The following is a 26054-nucleotide window of genomic DNA, read 5'->3' as shown; positions in this document are numbered from 1 at the left end:
CCTAGTGTCACTACATCGACACAATGTCTCGTTCCCTCCATCAGGGAACGGAGGTTACGACAGTAACTGAGATGCCTTCCATGTCTATTTACAATCAGGACAAGAATGGTTCTCACAGAGCTATACGCATTTTTTGAAGTTGAACTTGTTCCGCTCTTTAAAGGTGACGCACATCACCGAAAATGCATTATGTCTATCTATAGCATGTTTATGTATACAAAAAATTATTAAAAATAGTCCAGATGGGCACAAGATGGTGTCCTGAGTAAGTCCCCTATGGTGTGCAGGAATAGTAGATCTATCTGTCCTACTCTCAATGGGCGTGCCAAGGGTGTGACATTGTAAAAGCTGGTGATGATATCCAGCTGCTGAGGCGGATATGAATTAATGAACCCCCGTGTGACGTCAGAAAACCACGGAAGTAGAGAATGGGGCGTTTTTGCAGCTTGGTTTTAATAAATGCTTTTTGTACATTATGGAGGATGTTTTGAGTTCTGAAACGTACTGTATATTGTTATAGTACAACAAACTCTTATGTCATAATATCAAAGAAAATTGTATTCCTCATGACATGATCCCTTTAATTCCATGAATTCAATATCCATGGATTCAATAAGGATATATTAACATTTGTAAGTCTCTAAAGTTTTTAATACAAAAAATTCTGTTTTAGATGTTGTTGTTATGTAAATATTGTGGATTTCGGTGTCTTTGCAAAAAATTTAAATGTATGTGTGTTAAAACCATACGTTACATAAGAGAACATACAAATACTAGTGTAAGTACAAGATTATGTGAAAGTACCATACCATTACCACCTGATATCATCTTTTATACAGTTAGGTTATTGTTTTAGTTTTTATTATACGGGAATCATTTTCATGAAGTTCTGTTCTGAAATTCTATTTATTTTCCAAATATTTTGGTAAAACTTTACAATAAGTTTCCATTTGTAAACAGCAGTTAACATGAATAAACAAATCAAGAATTGTATTAGTTAACATTAGTTGACTTTGAACTATGAACTAACATGAACTAACAATAAACAATTGTATTTTTATTAACTAACATTTACAAATATTAAAAGATGCTGTAACAAATAAAGTGTTAGTTGTTTGTTCATGATATCAAATGCATTAACTAATTGACATTAAATGGAACCATTAAAAGTAAAGTGTTAACAATATTTATTTCTCAAAATACTAAAAGAATCGTTTCAGGAACCCTTAAGTAATTGAGAACTCAGAACTTCAGAAGTAACTTCAGAACTGGAATCATAAATTCCTCATTTCCCATCCCTTGCCAATCATTGTGAAGTTATTTGTCAATGACTTCACTGAATGCTTTTGTCAGTGAGGAAGTTAATGTGGACTGTCTCAACAGCATCATTCAGCCAGACATTCTCAAAGCTGCTATCAGTCCTTAGATATCACATAGCTTAAACCAGTTATGATATTATGTGGACACTCCATAAGAACATGAGTCAAATCTTACCTCTGCAATTCAAAATTAGATAAGGAGTAACATTTGAAAGCGAGCAAAGCCATCTTCCAAAGTACATACCTCTCCATCCTAAAAAGAAAGCAATGAACATATATGAAGCAGCCTGAGCAAAAATCATAATTTAGCTCAGAGGTGCAAGGCATGACATGTGAAAATAGAAAAGGTAGTTAAGGTAAAAAAAAAAAAAAAAAAAAAAAAAAGTTTGGCACAGTGTTTATAAATGCCCTACAGGTCTAAACAGTTAGGGCCCTATTTTAAGAGCACTGCGCTTATCGCCATGCGACACGTCATATGTGCAAAGTCAGTGGGCATATCTGTGAAGTTTTGGTATGTTCGTTTTAAGCATGCGCTAATTCTAGGCACAATTGGGTATGGTTAAAGTGTGCGTGCAAAGCACTAATGGGCTGGGTCAAGTGCAATTTAATTCAGAGGTTTTTCTCCAGTTATCTCATCGTCAGCATTCCTACAACATATATTCCATTCCCTGTCAAGTACCAGTGATATACATGAAGACAGCACATTCATAAGACGTTGGTAGTGTAAATGGGCTTTATGCAATTAATTAGACAAATAGAAATATGGACTTACGTTATTTTGTGCATTAACAATTCAGTAGTTGTTAAATGTCAGGCATGTTTATAGTGATAAACATGTTTATAGTGATAAGCTCCTTTTATATGCATTGAAAATGTGGTTCTTGTCAGGATTTGGATGTAGGGTTCTTTAAATTATAGAGAATCAGGGGCGAAAATTTCATCAAAATGTTGGGGGCGACAATAAACATAACAATTCTCAAGAGCAATTTTTGAAGGCGACACCAAGGGGTTTTTTGTTGTTACAATACACATATTTTAATGATATTTTAGGGGGGACAACCCTCACATGGGAGGGTCCTAACCCCCCACCCCCGACCACCCCCGCGATTTCTAAATATGTAGCGAATATAAGTATTATTAATCATATTAATCTACTGACACAAATCATGGCTAGTATTAACATTGATTGTATTGGCTTTCCAGGTTAGGCTGTGGATTAAGGGACTTATTTTTTATTTATTTTTTTTAACGCACTTCACTTCTACCTGTCGATTTATTTTAAAAATTTTATCCATTTATTGAAACACAAAAACTTTAAAGAAAAAGTATTTCTAAATTTGAATTACATTTCAAACTAAACAAAGATAGAATTAAAATAATGAAGGGGTAAAAAAAAGTCTGATATAACCACCTCCCCAAATTTAAACATTCAATTTGCAGTGAGTTAAATATCACTCTACAAAAACAGGTGGAAAAATGCCATTATTAATCTGATCATAAATACAATTGTAAATAAAAACATCAGAATAATAATTTAAAAAAAATCTTGAGAAAGTTGAACACAAATTTCTTAAATTTTTGGTTTCGTAAAACAGCTACAACAGTGGACATATTTGAATGTTCCACGGTATTTTTGACATGAACATTATTACCACCTGCTGGTGGATTCTTCAAACTGCTAATGCAGGAACTGAGTTTAGACTTATGTCTAGAATAAATTCTGCTTTGCAGCACTAAATTAACATGCCAGCAGTTTGCACGCATACACCCACTGATAGTGCAAACACTTCCACCCACGGCCACTTGTGCTTTGCGCTTACGTGATAATTGCTCGTAGGATAAGGTGTTGTGCACCGTCGTTGCGTGCTGCTCTGTGCCTAGCGCGGTCATGAAAATAGTGCCCTGAGTCTGAAAGAGTTGGGGGAACCAGATCATGCAATTAGGTTAGTTGCCTGAAAACAATGACAAAGCTGATGTTGCTCAAGACTATGACTAACATTTGTAATAAAGAGTTCTGAGCAAGTATCATGCTTTTGTTTTGTAAGTAAAATAAAACAGATTAGATGTTTTTAGTACACTAAACACATTACAGAACATGTTCTTGACTGTGGCCACAAAAAGTATTTGTGCAAATACCTTTGCATTATGTAACAAAATATTACACCAAGTTTCAGTTATTGATTAGAAAGATAGAAGCAGCACGCTTGTCAAGCAAAACATTGTAAAAAGAAGTATTAGGACAACTGTTTAAAATAAAAGGGATCTGATTTTATACAACCACTAAAAATCACCTTGGAAACAGTTAGTTAAAGTTACTGCAAAAAAGGCTCAGAAGTTAGTTCTGAGAAAAGCTCTTGCATCATTTGTTTTCAGATACCACCTGGTTTGAGATTTTGTTATCTAATGCAATTGCATTTAGACACTATTAAATGTGTGCAAAAAGTACTTTTTGGGGACACTGTAAATAAGGTTTAAAATATCCAAATATCAAATTACACTTGATGCAATATGAAAAAAATCGGTGGAACATATTTGAATGAGCCAAAACAGAAACATCCAAGATTCTGGTACTCACAATTCCAGGTATTTCACAGGCTGTCTCCCTGTCATTCTGCTCAGGGTCACAGTAGATTCTGAGTTTTTGTATTTCAAACTGTTAAGGAAGAGAAGAAAATACAAATGGTTATAGAAAAAGCAGGGATTGGGGGAAAGAGCAAGGCAAGGTTTTATACATGATGTCCAGTAGCCAAACTTATTAGTTAAAATTAATAATATTTTAAGTGTGTGCTCAGCAACTGGTGAATACACTGCGTGCCCAATTATTAGGCAAATTGTTTTCCTCAGGATACATTTTTATAGTTGAACAAACACAATGCTCTCAGTCAATCCAAAATGTTATTGAACCTCAAACCTGAATGTTTAACAAAGAAAAAGAGAGTTTTGTCTTTCTCAGGGGAATATATAAGTGTGTGCAATTATTAGGCATCTAAATTACAAAAATAATTTCTCCCAACTCAATTGTTTATTGTCAATTTTTATAGTAGGTGCAACAAATAAGTATCACAAAATTACTATTATACAATATTTTTGGCCAATATAGCCACTCTTCTTTTCAATAACTTTGTCAGTCTGTCAGTTTCTTGATCTGTTCACGATCAACTTTGCTGAAGTCAAACCACAGCCTCAACCACGATCAACCACAGCCTCCCAAATGCTGTTCAAAGAGGTGTATTGTCTTTCCTCACTGTAAATTTCATGTTTGAGAAGGGCTCACAAGTTCTTAGTAGGATTTAAGTCAGGTGAGGAAAGGGGCCAAGTCATTATTTGGGAATCTATGAGGCCCTTACTGGCTAGCCAAGCAGTGGAGTGCTTGAATGCATGTGATGGAGCATTGTCCTGCATAAAGATTATGGCCTTCTTGAATGCTGAGGACTTCTTCCTGTACCACTGCTCGAAGAAAGTACTTTCCAGAAACTGGCAGTAGGTTTGAGAGTTGAGTTTCAGGCCACCTTCAACTCGAAAAATGTCCAACTACCTCATCCTTAATGATAGCAGCCCACTCTGTACCTTTGCATTCCATAAACGTGATGGTTTTTCCACAAAATTATGTAATCGTTATTACATTTACATTTATGCATTTGGCAGATGCTTTTATCCAAAGCGACTTACAGTGCAATTATTACAGGGACAATCCCCCCAGAGCAACCTGGAGTTAAGTGCCTTGCTCAAAGGCACAATGGTGGTGGCCGTGGGGTTAGAACCAGCAACCTTCTGGTTAACAGCCCTGTGCTTTAGCCACTACACCAGCACCACTCCTTATTACCAATCCGTCATTAACAGGGTAAGACTAAAGATGGTAGGGTTCAAGCATGGATGAAAGGAGGAAATGGGAAAATATGGGCTTCAATTCAAAAGGTAGGGCTTTAATAACAAATAACTCAAACAGTTTCTCAGCTTCCACAAATAAACACATTGATGGGCTGTTGAACCGAGATTCTCTCTATCCTAGTCTCACAACAGAGAAAGTCAACAACAGCCATCCACGTCCCCAGTCAGTGGACCACCTCGAACTTAAATGGATGTGAAGCCAGATACCAATATGTGATCTGCGTGCTAGTATCCTTCATGCGGTGGAGCCACTGGAGTGATGTGTGGTCAGAGCAGAGGGTTAAGGCCCACCTCAACAGATAGTATTGCAGGGTGAGAAAAGCCCATTTGATGGCCAGACATTTCTTTTCAATGGTGCTGTACTTAGTACGCAGTAGCACGCAGCGGCCACTCCGGATCCACAATGGTGCTATTTTTGTTAAAAAATCCCGACTATCGCTGCACATGGACATCGGAGCAACCGGTGTTCGTGTCTACCATCGCCAGACACTACTGAAATATAAGACTCATGCAAAAACCAAGCTGCATGATGACCTGCAGGAGGCACTACGCATACTCGGCTTGCTGCGGAGACCAGGCCTCCAGTCCTCGGTGTCGCCTGATGCCGGTGGCCGGGGGAGAGGACGTCGTAAGCGGTGTGCGAGAAAGCGGAAGCGCGGAAAGAGGGCTGGGGTCCATGCTAGGCTAAAAACAAACCCTAGCCGGCCGGCTCTCCCGTCTATCCTGCTCTCAAATGTTTGCTCCCTGGACAATAAACTGGACTATATCCAGGCTACGCAGCGTGAGTTTAGAAACTGCTGCGTCTTTGTTTTCACGGAGACGTGGCTCAGTGACAGAGTTCCCGGATGCCGCCATTCAGCTAGACGGGCTCGCCTCGTTTCGTGCCGACAGAAATACAGCTCTCTGCGGTAAGACTCGCGGTGGTGGCTTGTGTGTTTACATCAACACGGAATGGTGCAAGAACTCTATGCTAGTCTCTAGTTAATGTTCATCGCTGTTGGAGCTTGTGACTGTTAGATGCAGACCTTTTTATCTACCACGGGAATTCACCACTGTTTGCATAAGCGGAGTTTACATTCCCCCCAGCGCTAAAGCTAAGGAAGCGCTCTGTGAACTGTATGGGGCTATGAGCGAACTGCAGAACGCTCACCCCGACGGACTGTTTATTGTCGCCAGGGATATCAACCATGCGAATCTCAAGACAGTGCTCCCTAAATTCCATCAGTATGTGAACTTTGCAACGAGAGGGGCGAACGCGCTTGATCTTGTTTACACAAACATCCCAGGCGCGTACTGGGCGGAGCCCCGCCCCCACCTCGGCTACTCAGACCACATCTCTGTTATGTTAATTCCAGCATACAGACCGCTCATCAGACGCACAAAACCGCTTCAGAAGCAGGTGAAAACCTGGCCAGCAGGAGCCATCTCTGCTCTTCAGGACTGTTTTGAGTGTACTGACTGGCACATGATTAGGGAGGCTGCAACATATGGCGATTCTACCAACTTGGAGGAATACACAGCATCAGTGACCAGCTACATCAGCAAGTGCATTGATGATGTCACTTTCTCCAAGACCATCACCACACGCTCCAACCAGAAGCCGTGGATGACTGCGGAGGTGCGCACGCTGCTGAGGTCCGAGACTCCGCCTTCAGAGCAGGCGATAAGGCAGCCCTAAGAACAGCTAGGGCCAAACTGTCACGGGCAATCAGAGAGGCAAAGCGCGCACACGGCCAGAGAATCCACAGTCACTTCCAGGACAGCGGTGACACGCGGCGCATGTGGCAGGGCATCCAGGCCATCACCAACTACAGGACAACATCAGTTGCCTGTGACAAAGATGCCTCCCTTCCAGATGCGCTGAATGACTTCTACGCTCGGTTTGAAGTGCAGAACGACGTGGTGGCGAGGAAGACCACCCCTCCTCCCAACGACCAGGTGCTCTGTCTTACCACGGCAGATGTGAGGAAAACTCTACGTAGAGTCAACTGAGGTAGAGGCTGCTGGACCAGACAACATTCCTGGCAGAGTGCTCAGAGGATGTGCAGACCAGCTAGCAGATGTTCTTAACGACATCTTCAACATCTCTCTGAGCAGCGCCATCGTTCCAACGTGCTTCAAGGCCACCACCATCATTCCCATGCCAAAGAAGTCTTCAGTGTCCTGCCTCAATGACTACCGTCCCGTCGCACTTAAACCCATCATCATGAAGTGCTTCGAGAGGCTCGTCATGAGGCACATTAAGACCCAGCTGCCCCCCTCACTAGACCCACTGCAGTTTGCGTATCGTCCAAACCGTTCAACGGACGATGCCATCGCCACAACCCTCCATCTGGCCCTCACCCACCTAGACAATAAGGACTCATACGTTCGAATGCTGTTCATAGATTTCAGCTCAGCATTCAACACAATCATTCCCCAGCACCTGATTGGAAAGCGTGAAGGCAAACAGGCGGCCGCGCACATCCATCTTCATTGAATGGAAGTGTTGTCTGTGCTCTTTGAGGCTGTGTCTGACCCACTGGAAGATGGACTTATTCAGGTCACTCTATGTGTCGCAAGCTGGGATGAGTCCACCCACTGCACATGCAGCCAGCTCCAGATCTCGTCCGTCCTCTCAAAGAGGTCTAAGAATGCCTTCTGCTCCCATTTTCATGAGGTCGACTGGAGGGATGGGGGATTCTGTGTCCGGGGTCACATTCTCATGGGGCAGTACGCTCCGGGTCGCCTGCCGGTCCTCTGCTTGAGCCCTGAGCACCTCCTGGAATTGGAGATCCTGGTCCTGGTACAGCAGGGCCTGATGTTGAGCATGATGGCGAGGGACTGGAAAGCTTCCGCCAACGATGAGGACTCCATGTCAACTTATATTTCCTCCAAAATCCTGGGTTTTGGCACTAGTGTAACGGGGTTCAAGGATGGATGAAAGGCGGAAACGGGAAAACGTGGGCTTCTACTCAAAAGGTAGGGTTTTAATAACAAATAACTCAAACAGTTTCTCAGCTTCCACACAAAGACATTGACGGGCGGTTGAAGCTCTCTCTCCCAGTCTCTGGCATGTTTCCTCCTTATAACGCTTTCCCCATTGCTCACTGCAATCAGAAACCTGTGTTAGAAATATAGCGCTATGGTGTGTGCACCCTTACCGCTTTCTCTCTCTCTAAACAAACGCTCCACCACACCCCCACCTCCACAGATGGGTTTTGTGTTTTGAAGTTGTCATGTTAATTCGTAAGATGCAGGGTTTTGAACAAATGTACTGTATAATTAAAGTAGATTAAAGTGCAATCTGATATTGCACTTGCAATCAGTATTGATCCATTTGACAACATTTGTTTTAATGGTCATTATGCGTGTGCATTACACAGTGATTTTATACCCTCAGACTGTGTACACATGATAATACTATCAGTCAACTTGTCCAGCAGGTGAACTGCAATAGTTTGTCTCGAATGTTGCACATTCGCCATAGCTGCTGCAGCTTGTAGATAGATGCATTTAACAGGATATTTCATTCCGTAAAAATGACAGACATTGGAAAATAAATTATTTATATAATTGCACAGTAGTCTCCTCGACAGCAATTGCACAAAAAATATGCTGGAACAATGTGAAAATGTGTAGAGAGATTAAGTACAGCACACAAAACCTCATCACAGAGTATTACACAGGCATAACTAATAAAACGAGGCAGAATATTTAGCTCTGCTTGTGGATTTCTCCTTTACTTTCTGCAATGTCCCACAAACGAAACTTGGACAAATCTGGTGATTATTTTGTCCTCAAAATCGCTCATTGTATCGGCATGGTGTTATCTTGTTAACACAAATGTTTCCAGGTGGGCTAATAAAAAGTCCTGTGTGCTACCAATTCAATGCTGATTGTTTGATAAAAATGTTTCCAATTTCTTCTGCTATGTGCATCGGATGGCAGTTCGTGGGTGAGTCTTAGGGTTGCCAACCATCCCATATAATATGAAATCGTCCTGTATTAGACGGAACAAAGTTGCATTCCATATGAAATCCATAGGGGACTCCATTTGTCCCGTATTTTAGTTTCTCACACCCAAACTGCAGAGAAAGTTTCGCAAATCAAAAGAATGGACCTGAATTAGTTTTTTCCTGGACGTTGTATTTATTATGGGGAAGAAAATTGTTGACAGAAAAACAACTTTTTTTGGCCAAACATTTTTGTTTATTAAAAGTGAAGATTGAAAGAAAAAGTTTTTTCTGGACGTTGTATTAAAGTTTTGAAGAAAACTTGAAGAATTTTGTAAAAAGAAATTATTTTAAGGATATTAGGGGCTGTTCACACTGACCAAATTTTTGCATCCATCCACGTTGTTTTCAATATTTTTCTATGAAACAAGCTTTGGGTGAACCTCTTTAGCCATTGCACAGCGTCTCATGTTGGAGCCCCACTGGAAAAAAAAGTGTTCCATATTTAAAGCTTTAATATTTGGCTGGTAGAAACTTGGAAATCCTAAAGAATCTATACCTAAATTTGAAGGCCCCCCATCTGCAAACGGCAAATCTCACCGATTGGTTCAAGCTGAACATATTAAAGGTGTGGTTCTTTCTGTCATGTGCTGACCCAGATAGCATACATACATCTCTGAGATGTCTGTTTAAAATCTTTTAATCTGGAAAGCATCGCAATTCACATCTGCTAAACATCTTAAAAAGATCCTATTTAAAAACATTCTAAACACAAACATCTCAAAGACATCTTCTGAATGTCTTATTGACATCTGAGAAGAAACGTCTTATAGACGTATTGCAGATGAGCAAACAACCTAAAAAAATGCATCTTCCAGATGTAAATACACAAAATATAGATGTCTGGGTGATGTACATGTGCTATCAGGGGAAACTACTGCCACTACTACAACATTTATATTGATACAGGCGAAGTAGTAAGAGTAGAATATGAAGTATGCTATTGGAATGCAGCCCATGAAATGTGTAACTGTTGTCACGTTGTGAGTCTAGCTAGTCTCGAATAAGCGCTGTCGTCATTTAGACCTCATGCAGCTGCATTGGAGAAACTGCAAAGCCTGCAGTTGAAACGCTCTTGCGATACTTTGATGGTATACTTCGTTGTGACGCGGTGGTGTCGCCGTCTCAAGTCGGACTAAATTTCTTACCGAATAGCTCTGCATGAAGTCAAACACACCTAACATCTCTGGGTTCATACGGCAATGGCGGGCAATCACTTGCAATTGTTTATCAGAGTACTATCAGTGTTTATGATTGGTTAATGTTGGAAAGCCTACATTTTATCAAAGCCCCTTTCGAGGCAAGTCAGTGCACTTGGTGACCAATCTGAAACACTCTCGAGCACGGTGGGCAGCTATTTTCTATGTAAACAAGCAGCATAATTGTACAACTCCTATCTACTTCAATGGGGAAAGACCAAAATCTCCAAAACGATTTGTCAAGATTGCAATCAAAGAACATATTTCAAATCTGACTACAATAGTATCATAAATTTAGTTTCTTTTGCTCAAAACACACACACAAAAAAAAAAAAAAAAAATTCAGGCTGGTTCAGCTAATGTGCATGTGCTTTCTCGAGTTGATTGTCAGGCAATGTCTGTATATAAAAGGAGATTGTCTCTTTCATCTGTAAGGCACGACATTCTTTGCCACATCCGTTGGCTATTTCCAATCATGAAAGTGCGGCTTCGATCTACTTGAATGAGGATTTTTCCCATTCATTTTATCAGCAACAAAGGGGCTGAGTCTGCCTCCTCCTGGGGCAGCGCTTGCAGGTTCACTACCTGGTCTCTGAAGGGCGTGGTAGGAACCTTGGGCCCGTAGCCCGGTCGCGGTCTTAGGATCACATGTGTGACTGCCGGACAGAACTCCAGGCAAGTGTCGCTGACAGAGAACGCTTGCAGGTCCCCGACCCTCTTGATGGAAGCGAGCGCAATCAGCAGGACAGTCCAACTGATTCTAGCGGCTCGAAGGGAGGTCTCTGGAGGCCCGCGAGGACTACCGAGAGATCCCAGGAGGGGAACAGGCTTGGCCGGGAGGGATTTAACCTCCGGGCGCCTCTTAGGAACCTGATGATTAAGTCGTGCTTACCAAGGGACTTGCCGTCTACTGTGTTGTGGTGAGCCGCGATAGCAGCAACATACACCTTTAGGGTGGAAGGCATGCACAACCATCGGCTCCGTTGCCGAAAACCAAACGTTACATTTATATAGCACATTTCTGACACTACACTCAAAGCACTTTACACAGTGACCAGGGGACTCTCCTCAACCACCACCAGTGTGCAGCATCCACCTGGATGATGCGACGGTAAGGGTTAGGTTATATATTAGGGTTATTAGCCTATATTTATATCCATAGTAATATAGGTATTATAGCCTATATTTAATATTTTCTACTACTGCACCTTTCTTAAAAATTTTTTACTTAAAATGCAAACGAGATACTGTATAATGCACCTAGAAAAGATGCAGTTTAGGCTACCTGTAACTGGTGGAGGGACGTAAGCTCTTCCTCTATTGTCCCATGAGCCACCTGGTGGATATTGTGAGAAGTGCAACAGTTTTTTTTTATTATAAAATGCCATCCTGCATTATGCTGCATGATGTCACATGATGTTTCGCCTGAATGCGCATGGAAAAACTTTCAATTTTAGAGGCCACATCTGTATTTTCAAACTGGACAAATGTAAATGTTAGGCAAAGAGAGAGAGTATGCAAGTTGAACGGCTATATGATTACACTTCAAAGAACCTTACAGCATGTGAGCCGATTGACTTGACATATCACACAGGAGCGAGCTGATTGGCTAACAGATAACAAGTTCAAAGAACCTAACCACTTGCATCATTCAGAGTTGCAACTCTCTGAAAGATTTAGCATGTTAATGTGAGTATAACATATTGATAGGATATTGGTTTTAGCAGACTAAATCTGCTATCAGGGCCGGTCAACCCATTAGGCGACAGGCAAGTACCTAGGGCGACTTTGCTTTGGTTGCACCGATCTACCGAGCCAATAAGTATGTGTTCAATCTGTTTCAAACAAAATGTGCCCTTGTGTGTTTTCCGATGACATGTTGTGGCGCCCCCCCACAGAAAAAATAGGCCATGTACTAAATGCTGTACTCTTACTGTTTCTGTCTGACCTGTGTTTGGCAAAAAACAGTGAGAGTAGTATGGATAGTCTGATATTGTGAACACAGCCATAGACTCACGAGCGCGAGGCTCGTGAATCGAAGTGACGCCCGATGCGTGAATTAATCAGTCTTTTGATTTGGTTCTTCTCAGTTAATTTGTCTAATGTGCGGGTTGAATCGTTTGAAGCTATTTGTCATGCAGTAAAACAGTAACGGATGCTTTAGAAGACAGAGAACAAAAACAATGCTGATTGAAGTGAATATTTACATACAGTTCATTGGAACAAAACCTGCAGCTGCATTCAATCGTTGGCCAGTGATGAAGTCATGTGTGAGTGCGAGTGCACCCTGTGAACCATTGTCTACCTCAGGTAAAGTTACTTTCTAATTAAAAGTGTATCAAAACACTTACATTACATTAAAATGCTTAAAAGTACCAAAACCAAACCAATACCATGTTCTTTGGAGTAGCCTCCATATAAATACCATGATATAGGCTTACTGTATATAATAAAAATACCAAGGTTTTACCATATTGTACCATCACTGTACCATGATACTGCCACAGAAGGCTTTTGAGAAGGGTAACTTTGATAAACTTCATCATGTGCTGTGTGAAAAGATGACAATATGTTTTTAGTTTATTCATTAATCCTACACAATATGCCAGGGGCATAGATTCAAGGGGGGATGGGGAGAGGCAACCCCCAATAATCAAAACAAACAAGTACCTTATTCATTTATATGGAGTTATATATGTGCCACAATTCTGCATGTGCACAAGATGATATTTTGAGTGCACAAAAATGTACTGTGATACTGTGAAGAAAATACATTGCTTTACAAAACTAAGTTCACACACCTGCAAAATTTATTTTTGTGCCCTTAAAATATAATTTTGCGCATGCAGAATTGTGGCACAAATATAACTCCATACATTTATGTATTGATTCAGTTCATAAAAAAGGCGATAGTAAAAAAAGAGTTCACAAAGTGAGTGTTTTTGAGTAATTATGAGCAGTTCTGTTCACTTACACATTTCAGGTGTGTTATCGGCATTAAATTAAACGTTTCTCTTTTCAAGTGACAGTAATAATCTTTTGCCTCAATTCTGATTCACAGTCTCCACAGTTTTCAATCAAATTAATATATAATTTAGTCATTTTATTAACAAAAACCATCAGATATGTAATATGCTTTAAATGTTCCTCTTCATTCCAGCCCACCTAAGAATATTATCAATTCCGTTTATAAGAATATTTTGCCAAACATTGTGGCGTTCAAGTCAATCTCCCAATCATTTTCTATGGGACGTTCTGCAAAGCTTGTCAGAGAGAGAGCAACTTTAACCAAGGAGGCGGAGCTTAACAAAGGGTCAATTGGTTCATGTAGACTCGCAAGTTAAATGGCCGCACTGTAGAGCACTGGCAATGGTGCTCCCTTTTGTATATCAGAAACATTTGGTGTCAACATGACATGGTTTCTCTTTTCTACAAGAAGACTGCTGTGTTGCACATGTTGAAAATATTCCATGTTATGCTTATTCACTGGCAAAAGATAACAAACACACACTAATATTCCAATATCAAAGTGACATTTTATAATATGCTCTATCAATTTCATACTTTGAATGTTTTAAACCATCATATGTTTATGTCTCTTCATTTTTTTATTCATCTATGTGGTTGGTAAGATACTTAGACTTTTTTTTTGTCATGTCAAAATATGCAGTAAGATGCAGAAAGAAATTAATAGTTTGTACAATGTAATGCATTACAGTGTAGACTATTTTAATCAGCATTATAATATTATTTAGAACATATTTAAATAATATAATAATAAAAACAGAATATACATTACAGTGATAGTCCAAGAACTCATTCAATTACTTACTGGTACAGTTGTTTCTTTGGTGACATACTTTCCAACCTGTGTTTTTCCATTAATAAAAATACCATCAGGAGGCTCCAATGTCAAGGTTTCAATTTCCAGATCATCAACGTACAGTGTTACATCTTCTTCAGTAACTAGAAGACGCAGCTGATGCCATTTTTCATCAAAAAGTTTCTGTAACACACATAAAACAAAGCAAAATGCTGAAGGTGGCTTAGATATAATTCACTTGAACACCTGAAATTGCACTTGATAAAGATCTTAGTGAACTATTGTTCAGTAGCATTTGCACTGTAAAATCAGGATTTATGTTGACCTTCAAATTTATTCATAAAATAATGAACATAGTAATACTCAGCGACACTCAAACCGCATTGTAGTCTTTGGTTTTGCTCATAATTTGAATACAAAGGAGTCCCACCATAAAGTGAGAATGCACATTAAACTGAAAAGACCAGGTTTATGATATTTAAAAATCCATTCAGTCTTTCTATGTCCAAATTCCAGCAACAGATCAGGATTTGCGACCATTTTTCTCACCAGTGCACTGCATTTCGTTATAGTTTGCACTGGTGTGACTACAGAGTTGGCCATCTCTCTCTCTCTCTCTCTCTCTCTCTTCGATTATTCACTGCTGTTTTATGTTCAGCAATATCAAATGGCAAACATAGCAAAAGTGGAACGAAACTGCGGTACCCGCTAATGCACCAATTATCAGCACTGCTCAATAGAGCACAACAATCTGGTTCTGGAAGTAAAAATCCTATAATGTTTTTCCATAGACAGATTGATTTTCAATGATAACTTTTGAACCTTTACAGACAGACCTGCCATGAGCTCAAAGGTTGTTCATCGATGGTATATGCCTTTGTTGAAGCCATCAGTTACCATTATTACAACCTCATTGTTTAAAAAAAACAACTTTAAAATGTATTAAACAGCCCGATATTCTAAACAGCATTAACTAGATGAACAAGAGTAAACTGTGCCATGCACAAACATAAATTAGAAGACTTTTAACACATCACCAGCTTTGAATTTAAAATAGTGACACTAACTGCATAATCTACAGTACATACACTGTAAACAAATTCTGTCATTTTAACAGTAAAAGACTGTAAAAATGCTACAATAAAAAAAGTAAATTGGTTAACGAGTAGTTACTATAAAATATTCGTAAAATGTTTTAATATATTTAAAAAGACAATGCATGTAATTTTGCTGTAAAATTTTGTAAATGGAAATTGTTGAGATAAAAAAAATATGATCAGTTCTAGTCAATGTGTTGAATGCAGGAGAGATGGGCAGGAGTAAAGACCTGAGCGACTTTGACAAGGGCCAAATTGTTATGTCCAGACAACTGGGTCAGAGCATCTCTCGGTCTGCAGTGGTGAGTACCTACTGACAGTGGTCAGATAAGGAACAAACCACAAACCGAAATAGGGTGCAACAGGGTGTTACGCCCCCAAGGCTCATTGATCGCAAGGGCAACACGGGCTATCCTCTCTGGTCTGAGCTGACAAAAGATCTACTGTGGCACTAGTGACAGATTTTAATGTTGGTTATGGGAGGAATGTGTCACAACACACAGTGCATAGCACACTGCAGGGTATGGGGCTGCGTAGCCGAAAACTGGTCAGAGTGTCCATGATGAGTTTCCTGTCCACTGTCGAAAGAGCTTTCAATGAGCACACGAGCGTCAGAACTGGACCTTGGAGCAGTGGAAGATGGTCACCTGGCCCAATGAGTTTTCTTTTACTTCTTCACGTGGACGGCCGTGTACATGTGCGTCATTTACCTGGGTCAGTGATGGCACCAGGATGCACTGTGGGAAGACGACAAACCAGTGGAGGGAGTGTGATGCTCTGGGAAATGTTCTGCTGGGAAACCCTGGGTCCAGCGTTCATGTGGACGTCAATTTGACACCTGCCACCAACCTAAACATCGTTGTAGACCAGGTACATCCCTTCATGGCAATGGTATTTCCTGATGGCGTGGCTTCATTCAGCAGGATAATGTGCCATGCCACATAGCCCACATTGTTCGGGAATGGTTTGACAAACATGATGAAGAGTTCAAGGTGTTGTCCTGGACTCCAAATTCCTGTGCTGGACCAACAAGTACCCAGATAGCAAAAAATATCTGCACGGCTTCTTTTTGCCGCCGTCCCTAAGCTGTCGGCTATAGGTGCGTCCCACTGGCGGGGATGAAACGTTTGCCGCCGAATTCGTCGCTCCCATTTCTTGCGACATGCCGCCCGCGAAAAGCTGGCGGGCCGCCCGCTTCATTTTCTCTGGCAGTTGCCTCGGGCTGATCGACCGCGGGCGGCTGGCGGCAAGCCGCTTTGAAATACAAGGATTTCTACTCTCAAAATTGACCAGCCATGTTGGCTATTATTATTTTTTGCTCCAAAGCCATTAGGGTTTATAACAGAGTCTTGACTCTTGATTCCATGATAAGGTAAGGTTTAGGAAATTACATTTAAATTACTTTGAAACTCTGAAGCGATTATACAGTAATATATGTAAAATATTTTGAATTATTTTATGCACTTGAAAATTGTTTACATTTCTTTGATTGCTGCACATTTGAGACATGCACCAATAAACCAAAAAGAATTCCTTTTGTAAAACTTACTTGGCAATAAATATCTTTATGATTCTGATTAGGTTTTAAAATAGATATTTAATTCATGGTATGAACAATTTAGCAGAATAAATTGATGAAGTTAGACTTTTCACGAATGCCTGACTATCAGTGAACAGTGAAAGACATCTGCAACATGGCCAAAATCTCGGGTATACTTTAATTTTTTTTATTAATTTGCAACCATGGTGATATCTACGGTGGCCGACAGAGCTCAACGTGCTGCAACCTAAAGAAGACGCATGCAAATAGAAAAAAACGCATGCAAATAAAAAAACACCCGCAAATTAAGAAAACATCTTCATCAGTTTCACAACACACGTGTGCTCCAAATACTCACAACACAACAAAATACAGAAACGCGCTGCAAAAGCTCACAACACAACCAAATACAGAAACACGCTGCAAAACTTCACAACACAACCAAATATAGAAACGCGCTGCAAGTAATACAGACCACAACGGAAATGTTTCCGGGGGAACCAAATAAGTGACGAACCCGGCTGGGACGTGCTTATTGCACGTGAGCATCCCTATGCCCTACTCCCTTCAAAGGGCAGACGGCAGAGCTCTTCAAGTGGGACTTTGGAGTGAGCATGACACTAGTGTGCCATTTATGTAGCCGTTTGGAACGCACTTGATGAAGGGAGCAATGAAAGACAACTTCCAACGTAATTATTTTCACCTGGGATGTTCCCATGACAACGCAGCACGTTGTCCATCAGCTGAATAGCTGTTCTGAGGACATAAATATAATGCTGTTAACATAACGGTTGCAAATAAATTTATTTTTACTTTACAAAAAAACTGTTAAAATATGCGTTTTATATATCCGTGTGTCAGTGTCTCAACTTTAAAACATTGGACCCTACATTACCTACACCTTCTTATGAAACTTTTCTTTATGAACATTTAAACATAACATGAAACAATTTGTATAGTGTAACTCAGAGCCATGGAGAGAATGGCTCTGGTGTAAATGATGTAAAGACTAATATCTTTCCTTCATGTTCTTCTTTATCTTTTTTATTTATTTTAGTTTTCAGCTCATTGTTCTTTTCTCATTTCTGATGACATTGAACATATTGTTAATACATTTTGTATATTGTATACAAGTTGTATGTCATAAAAAATAATCTCTGTATGTTTTGAGGGGAAAAAAAAAGTTAAAATAAATAAAATAATATAAAGTAGAATTTTGAGCTGTAAGCAAAGAGTAGAAGAACTATAAAAAAGTATAATATAATATAATATTATAATATTATTTCTATATACAATATATTACAATATTATTTTAATATTATAGTTTATTTATAAAAAAAATATATATATAGGCTTTCACTTCTTGTCAATATCAGTTCTTTGCTGTAAGCACGTCCCAGCCGGGTTCGTCACTTATTTGGTTCCCCCGGAAACATTTCCGTTGTGGTCTGTGTTTCTTGCAGCACGTTTCTGTATTTGATTGTGTTGTGTGTATTTGGAGTACACGTGTGCTGTGAAACTGATGAAGATGTGTTCTTAATTTGCTGGTGTTTTTTTTCTATTTGCATGCGTTTTTTTTCTATTTGCATGCGTTTTTTTTCTTTTTGCATGCGTTTTTTTCTATTTGCATGCGTCTTCTTTAGGTTGCAGCACGTTGAGCTCTCTCGGCCACTGTAGATATCTATCATAAACATGAAAATCCCTGTTTTGACGTGAAGGATAAACTCAATGAAAAAGCGAAATTATCCTCTGGTTTCACAGTTGCGCAGAAATTTCGTTTATGTCTACATTTTTTCCAACCTCAATTTTTTATTTTTATTTTGCCTTTTACAGGTTTTGCAATTATGACCTGTACAAATGTTTAAGAAAGTGTTAAAGTCCCTGTAAAGGCAATAAAAAATCTAAACGCATTATAAATGTTAAAAATGTATTGCTAAAACACATTACAAAGACTGAACTGTGAAGTTCCGCTGTCAACATATCTGTTTCCGGTTTACTTGCGCGTCGCCCAAAATGTCTGTTTTTACTCGATGTCTCCAGAATCTTCCGAAAATACGCATCAGCGATGTTCATCGCATTGTTGATGTCTGGTCCCCTGCTCCGACAAGCAAGAGGGACAAGGGCTTTAAACTCTACATATCGAGTTATCTGCACAACTACAAGGGTAAGTATTTTAATCTAATGTGGTGTGCCGGCAGATAGCGGCTAAGCTAGTTCGCCACGTGTTCATTTTTTATGTAAGGTTAGTATAGAAGCTTATTTTTTCTTAGTTTTAAAGCAGACTGTTTGTTAATTTTTGTGATAATTGTGATATAAATTATATTAACTTGCTCTCCTCTCAGTTTCTAATAAAGATCAGGGCACAGGTGAAGTCACTGTCAGGGCATTGTGCTACAGGTCCACGAGGAAAGCAGATAAACCTCACAGTTTGAGTGTATGGTGAAGCTAGAATTGATAAGACCGCAGTTGTAGGCTTGTTACTTTAATAGCCCGATGTTCCTGGGGACTCGGCTAAGGTTATTCATGTTTAATGTAACTCAAATCAAATGAAAACAGTTATTGTAGGCAGGTAAGTTTCCCTAGCTGGTCCCCTCTGTATAAAATGCATTCTTATTCAAGTTTTCAACTCAGTCATTCGTTTAAGATGCAATCTTGTGTTATAAGTATTAGGCTATCATGATTATACAGTGAGCAAGCTATATAAATAAGTATTTAATATAATAAAAGTGTAGAGCAACAACCGAGGCTGAATATTGTAGATTTATTACAATATGTTGCATGTTTGAATTAAAATACCTGTGGATATGCAACTTCCCACTCATGAAAGTGTTATTCAAAGGAGCATACTCGCTACAAAGGCCTGACTGGAGATTTGCCTGATCTATCCATCCTTCAGGTGAGTAGGGATATAACAATAGCAAAATTCACTGTACATTATGATATATCAACCAAAATCTGTATACCAATATTTCATTATTTTCTTTTTCCTCCTCTTTTACAAACAAATATTCTGCTTCAAAGAAAAAAAATGAAATTGATGTTATCATAAGGGTTCTTCATTATGAACTTGTATGCCATGCTTAACATACTGTGGATAGAAATTACAGGGAAAGTTACTGGTATGATAATTGTGGTTATATTATATTACTATTATATTTAGTGTATTGCTAATCAATATATTGTTACTTCCCAGATGACAGCGGCTCACTTCAGGAGGTGAAGCAAGTTGGGACAATGTTGAAGGCGTTTGCTCACACTGGGCAATCAGGTACAACTTGCAAACAACACCTGTGGTTGTTGGTTTAATTCCCACTGGGGCCACCTGTACATGTAGTAGACCTAGATATAAATGTCATAGTTTAGTAGTTGAAGGACCAGGACTGACTATTTTATTCTTTTATTCTGGGAACCCCTGTAGGTGCAGATCAAACCCTAATGCTGCGACATCTTGGAGAGTTTGGCGATGTTGTGCGTAGCATGGACAACAAAATGCTATGCTGCAACATTTCAGTGCCAATGTGTCTGTTGGAGAGTTATCCCTGCCAGGGGATCTGTTACTCCCCCCTAGACACCCAGGAAGATTTGGCGTTGCTTGACAACAGTTTGAGGCAGGATAAAGAGCTCCAGCAACGATTTGTAAGTGTGCCGATTTCGTTTATAACGCCATAGGGTAATCTAAAAAGTAAAATTAAGATCGTACACTGCATATTCTATAGTCTGAATCCACAGCCTGTCACATTTTAAATTTATGAGAAGCTTCAGAGAAATGTAATTTGTAACATGTTTTTTTTGTATTTTCAGCTTCAGTTTTTGGCAATCAAATGTGGGAGGGACCTAAAGACAACCGTGTGGCGAATGCTTCAGAGTATCTTCTCTAATCACCTTTCCATCAATACAACCTGGACTGGTGTAGGGGATAAAGCATGTTTTAGAGACATGTTCCTGAAGACCATTGTTCAAAGTAAGTTGGATATTTTTTTTATATTTAAGTAGATGTGTATGACCTTATTCCATTCAAATGGAATGACAGACCTTTATTTTCTACAGGAGCCATCCGGAAGAACCCGGCAACCCAGGATGCCACTGATGAGGCGATCCAGGTTAACGTTATGCATTACCTGAAAGGAGCATCTGAACATGAAGGTGGAAAAAGGTGCCGCACAGCTGAGAGGGACCCACAGCCGACCCCTTAAACCTAGGCTGACTACTGACACCCCAGCATCACTGACAACTGGAACCCTTTCTTTATCCTGCAGTCAGTAACATCAAGACCCCTAAAAAAGCCTGCTAAAAGTGTCAGACTACACTCACCCAATCCACACTGTTCACTGTGGAAATTGCTTTTTTTTTTTTTTTCTTTTCTCTCGTGACCCTGCTTTGAGGGCAGCTCCTTGGATGAATATGGGATGGTTTGTCCTTTTATACAGGCGCACGAGGAATCACTGAAGATATGCCAATTTGCACTGCCTCATTCTGGAGGTCGGGGAAAACTGGTGATTCTTAGCCCACTACGCCACGCAGTCCCCAACCTCTCCAGACATTCTGATTGGCTGTGTTCTCTACAGCCAGATTTTCTGCTGTTAATTATATTTATTCCCACTTGTTGTCATGTGTATGTTGAATGTCAAAATGTATATTATACCTGTTATCCTGCACATTCCTTGATACCAAAGATCTCAATTATTTCATATACAATTTGCTGCTTATTTCATTGTTACAGTGCTTAACTATTCTATTTTTAAATATAGCTTGTAAATCCTAGATTATACATCTAATACTTGATATTTGCACATTATCTGGTATCAAATATTCTACTTACCGTGACTTTAGTATTGGCTTATTTAATTTCGTCAGTGCTTAACGATTCTATTATAGTTTGTAAATCCTATTTCATACCACTGATACTTGATATTGCACATTAACTAGTACCAAAAATTCTACTTTCATTCCATCACAGTGCTTAACTGTTATTCTATTGTTAAATATAGCTTGTAAATCCTTGTGCCACAGGTCAGCATTGCAGTTATAATGGTATATTCTACTCCATAGCTTTACTCTAAATTATTACCACTTAACCTATTGTTAGAAATGACTTGTAAATATGATGTTATACCTCAATTTATTTGGTATCCTGCACTTTCTTTGGTACCAAATATCCTCATTGCTTATGTTTACTGGTAATTCTTTTCATCCCAGAGCAGACCTCTTTATATTATTAACAATTATTAAAGTGTTACAGTAGTGTTTTTTAAAAAAAAAATATTTATTTTTTTTACCAAAATTGAATTGGAAACCTGCATGTTCTTTAGTGTGTGTGTGTGTGTGTGTGTGTATATAATGTTTGTATTTTTCTGTTATTTATATTTCAGTGATCTGACATCTTGTTTCAATGACAGTTACTGTAGCCTACTTTGAAATGTGGAATTAAAACGCCAAATGGAAATTTGTCTGGTTTGATCAATCATTATTCTTGATAAACTGCATGCTATAAATATATATATATATATATATATATATATATATATATATACAATAAGCGGCGGCAGATCGCTCGAAAAAAGCGTTTGCCGCGGAAGGTCCGCCTTCGATATAACAGCGGATGGCCAGCGGGCCGGCCGCGGAATGAAGGTGGTAGGAAGGCGGCTGCCGCTTTTAAAAAGCGGCTGCCTCCGGCGGTGCGCCGTCAAACGTGTTTGCGATATCGCCATTCTGCCGCTTCTACTGCCGCCGGAGCACCGCCAGCGGCCCGCCGACTTATTGCTATCTGGGTATGATTCACTGCTGCTCTACCTCATAAAATAAAGGACTTGAAGGATCTGCTGCTAATGTCTTGGTGCCATATACCACAGGACACCTTCAGGGGTCTTGTAGAGTCCATGCCTTGGCGAGTCAGTGCTGTTTTGGCGGCACACGGAGGACCAACAGTATATTAGGCAGGTGGTCATAATGTTTTTGGCTTATCAGTGTAGATTACCACCCCTAAACATATGCTGGTTTTTCAGCAGGTATTTCGTTCCTATATTCTCATTTTCAAATGGACATTTCTAAATTGATGTAGATACAGCAGTTGACTAATGTTGACAAGTGTTAACAAAATATAAGTTCTGAATAGGTCATGGAGATCAGGAGTTGTTTGGAGTATTCTTCTGTCATGTTGTGTATTTACCCTTGCAGGTGGCTTAGTGAAGACCACAGTTTGAGTTCCACTTGGTGTACTGCTGGTGGTGGTGAATATCACTGTTCTGTCTAGTCCATTTAGAGTAATTGCCATTTGAGGCGTCTCATCCTTAGTCTGTATCCGCCACAGATCCCACTTCTCCATAATCACAGAGCCTTTGTACTTTAGAGTGGCCACAAAAACGTAGGATGGTGGAAGTCCGCCTGGAAATAACATCCTACGGACATTAAGATGAAGACACTTTTTCAATTCAAACAGAGTATTTTGATGGTGCAAAAGAACAGCAACAATTCATACCAAAAATACTTTTACCTAGTGCTCTCACTCAGGTCAACTCGGGATGTCACCTGGTATGCTTTGCTGCCATAAAATGATCCTTGCGTCTTTTTGGCTTTTTTGGCCAAGTTGAGATGAAGGAGAATGTCAAATCCCTTCTCATCTCGAGAATCAATTGGAATCCTTGATGGGCATACAGTTTCTATGGCACATTAAAGAGAGAAAACAAAGTAAATTATTACACTACAGCTAGGGATGTGTCAGAAAGGTTAGCCAATCAACCAACAAGTCAATTATCGATGCAAAAATTCCCCTTCTTTCACTCACTCAACGTTGTGTCGATGTAGTGACACTAGGGGTCTCTCTTGAGAGCCTCAGTTACCGCTTATCTTTGAGAAAAGGCCAATGAGAATTGGTGAACATAATTTGCATGCCCCTCCCCCAGACATACAGGTATAAAAGGAGGGAAGCGTGAGTCTGTTCAGACAGATTTTATCTTCAAGGCCAAGCGGTTGTGTTTCAGCAAGCTGAGTAAACCCACTGCTGTTATACTCACCACTATAACAGCATACGCTGTTGGAGATATTTTCTCTTCTTCTGCATGCAAGTGCAGACTACACCACTGGGTGCTTCGACAGCCCTCTAAAAGAGTACACATTGCCATTGAATGTCTTTTTAAAGATGCATCTTTCTCAAGGTGCCCTTCCGTATTTGTGTCATTCCTGGATGCGGTCGTTACCTCTCCGCTTCTGACGTCCATGGGTGCTGCCTCACATGTCTGGGCTGAGATCACACTGAGGCAGCTTTTGTGGATGGTTTGTGGTGGCTTTCACCCCCAACGTTGCCATGATCATGTTCTCGTAGTGAGAACATGACCATGGCAACATTGCGGTGAAAGCCCCCCCCCACGTGATATTGCAAGAGTTTAATGGCCGCGGTTTCGCCGGGTAAATCCACACGGACCACCCATTCCCCAGCATGCTCGTCTGCCCATGTTCATTTCCGAGATGAGACCGGTTAGCTTATGGCCAGTCTGATGTTCGGAGCCCCCGAGCTGGATGAGAGTTTCACACCGCAACGGAAAGCATCTTGGCAGACTCCGATTTGACTGGGCTAGCGCCTTTGGGTGTGCCAGCACAGTCTGAGGCCGATGCCGAGCTGTCCGCTATGCTTGCCTAGGCTGCCACGAGTGTGGGGCTAGACTGGAACTCCCTGTCCTCCCCTTAGCCCTCGCGGCTAGATGATCGGTCTATCCGCAAAACACTGCCACCTGGCGGGATCGACCATCACTCTCCTCCAAGGCCTGTAGGTTGACACTGTTGAGGACTTTGCCCAGCAGTTTTCAGTGGTGAATAAACAGATGGAGGACATCCAACACATCTTTCCCCGCCATGGCTCAAGATCCCGCACCCCGTCTGCTCGCCGAGGGCATCCCCATGCAGCGGTAAAACCCCTGGCAGCTCTGCACCAGACCGGGAACGGCTCTCAGCCCCAGCATAGAGCTCCCCTTCTCATAAACCACCCCCCAGACCCGGAAGGATCCAAAGCGCTCCTGAGACAGGCAAACCAGGGAGAGAGACATCTGCCACGGAGCTGGTGTTCAGACCACTCCGTCCCCAGGTGGAGGGCCAGGTGGAGAATCCTTTGTTTCCTTTTCTTTGTTTGCCTCACCTCCAGGTACGTCACACATAATTGCCCCCTTAGTGTCCCTCATCCGGAGCTTGGACGAGTGGCTTACACTTTCCAACCCATCGCAGTGGCTGGCCAGGACCATCCGACTTGTCTACGTGATTCAGTTCGCCAGGCGCCTGCCCTGTTCAGCAGAGTCCGCTTCACCTCGGTGCAGGATGAAAATGCCTCCACTCTGCGTTTGGAAATCGCAACCCTTCTGAGCAAGGGAGCGATGGAGCCTGTCTCTCCAGCCGAGATGGAGAAGGGGTTCTACAGCCCCTACTTCATCATACCCAAGAAAGGTGGTGGGTTGCAGACAATCTTGGACCTGCAAGGTCTGAACCGGGCCTTACACAGACGCCCATTCAAGATGCTGATGCAGAAACGCATTCTGACATGCATCCGGCATCAAGATTGGTTTGCGGCGGTAGACCTGAAGGACGTAAAGTGAAGTGGGCATTCGCATACTCAGCTACCTCGATGACTGGCTAATCCTAGCACACTCTTGACAGTTGTTCTGTGCACACAGGGACCTGAAGCCGTTTAGGGCTTTGGGTCTCTCCCTGGTTAAGAGCATCTCTTTTCTCGGCATGGAGTTAGACTCTGTCTCAATGACAGTGAGTATGTTCAGACCGGGCACAGCGGCTACACTGAAACAATTTCAGATGCTCCTAGGCCATATGGCATCCTCTGCGCCACTCGGGTTGATGCATATGAGACTGCTACAGCACTGGCTTCAGACTTGAGTCCCAAGATGGGCATGGTGCCATGGCACATACCGTGTGCCCCTTACCCCTCCCTGCCATCACTTATTCAAACCTTGGACTGACCTCTGTTTTCTACGGGCAGGAGTCCCCCAACAGCAGGTTTTCAGACGCATCGTACTTACTACAATACACATCCCAGTTGGGCTGGGGCGCCGTGTGCAATGGGCACGCAGCCACTGGTTCCTGGATAGGGCCAAGGCTGGGTTCGCACATCAACTGCCTAAAGTTGCTGGCTGTATTACTTGCCCTGCGCAGATTCCTGCCACTGATCCGTGGCAAGCACGTATTGATAAGCTCAGAC

General features: G+C 40.9%; 1 protein-coding gene across 2 annotated transcripts in view; it reads right to left on the bottom strand.

Annotated features, from left to right (window-relative positions):
* LOC127660463 (collagen alpha-1(XXI) chain-like) overlaps positions 1–26054 on the bottom strand; it is a 155569-nt gene that overhangs the window by 116450 nt on the left and 13065 nt on the right. For both annotated transcript variants that reach the window (XM_052150713.1, XM_052150714.1), the window contains exons 5-8: positions 23352–23517; positions 23028–23256; positions 14234–14407; positions 3895–3972 (exon numbers count right to left, since the gene is read on the bottom strand). In XM_052150713.1, coding sequence (XP_052006673.1) covers positions 3895–3972; positions 14234–14407; positions 23028–23256; positions 23352–23517 — 647 coding nt within the window. The remainder of the gene's footprint in view (positions 1–3894; positions 3973–14233; positions 14408–23027; positions 23257–23351; positions 23518–26054) is intronic.

This window comes from Xyrauchen texanus, chromosome 20 (assembly GCF_025860055.1).
Source record: "Xyrauchen texanus isolate HMW12.3.18 chromosome 20, RBS_HiC_50CHRs, whole genome shotgun sequence".
In the NCBI taxonomy this organism is placed as follows: Eukaryota; Metazoa; Chordata; class Actinopteri; order Cypriniformes; family Catostomidae; genus Xyrauchen; species Xyrauchen texanus.
Note: the sequence above shows the minus strand (reverse complement) of the source record. Positions and strands in the feature narration are given on the sequence as shown.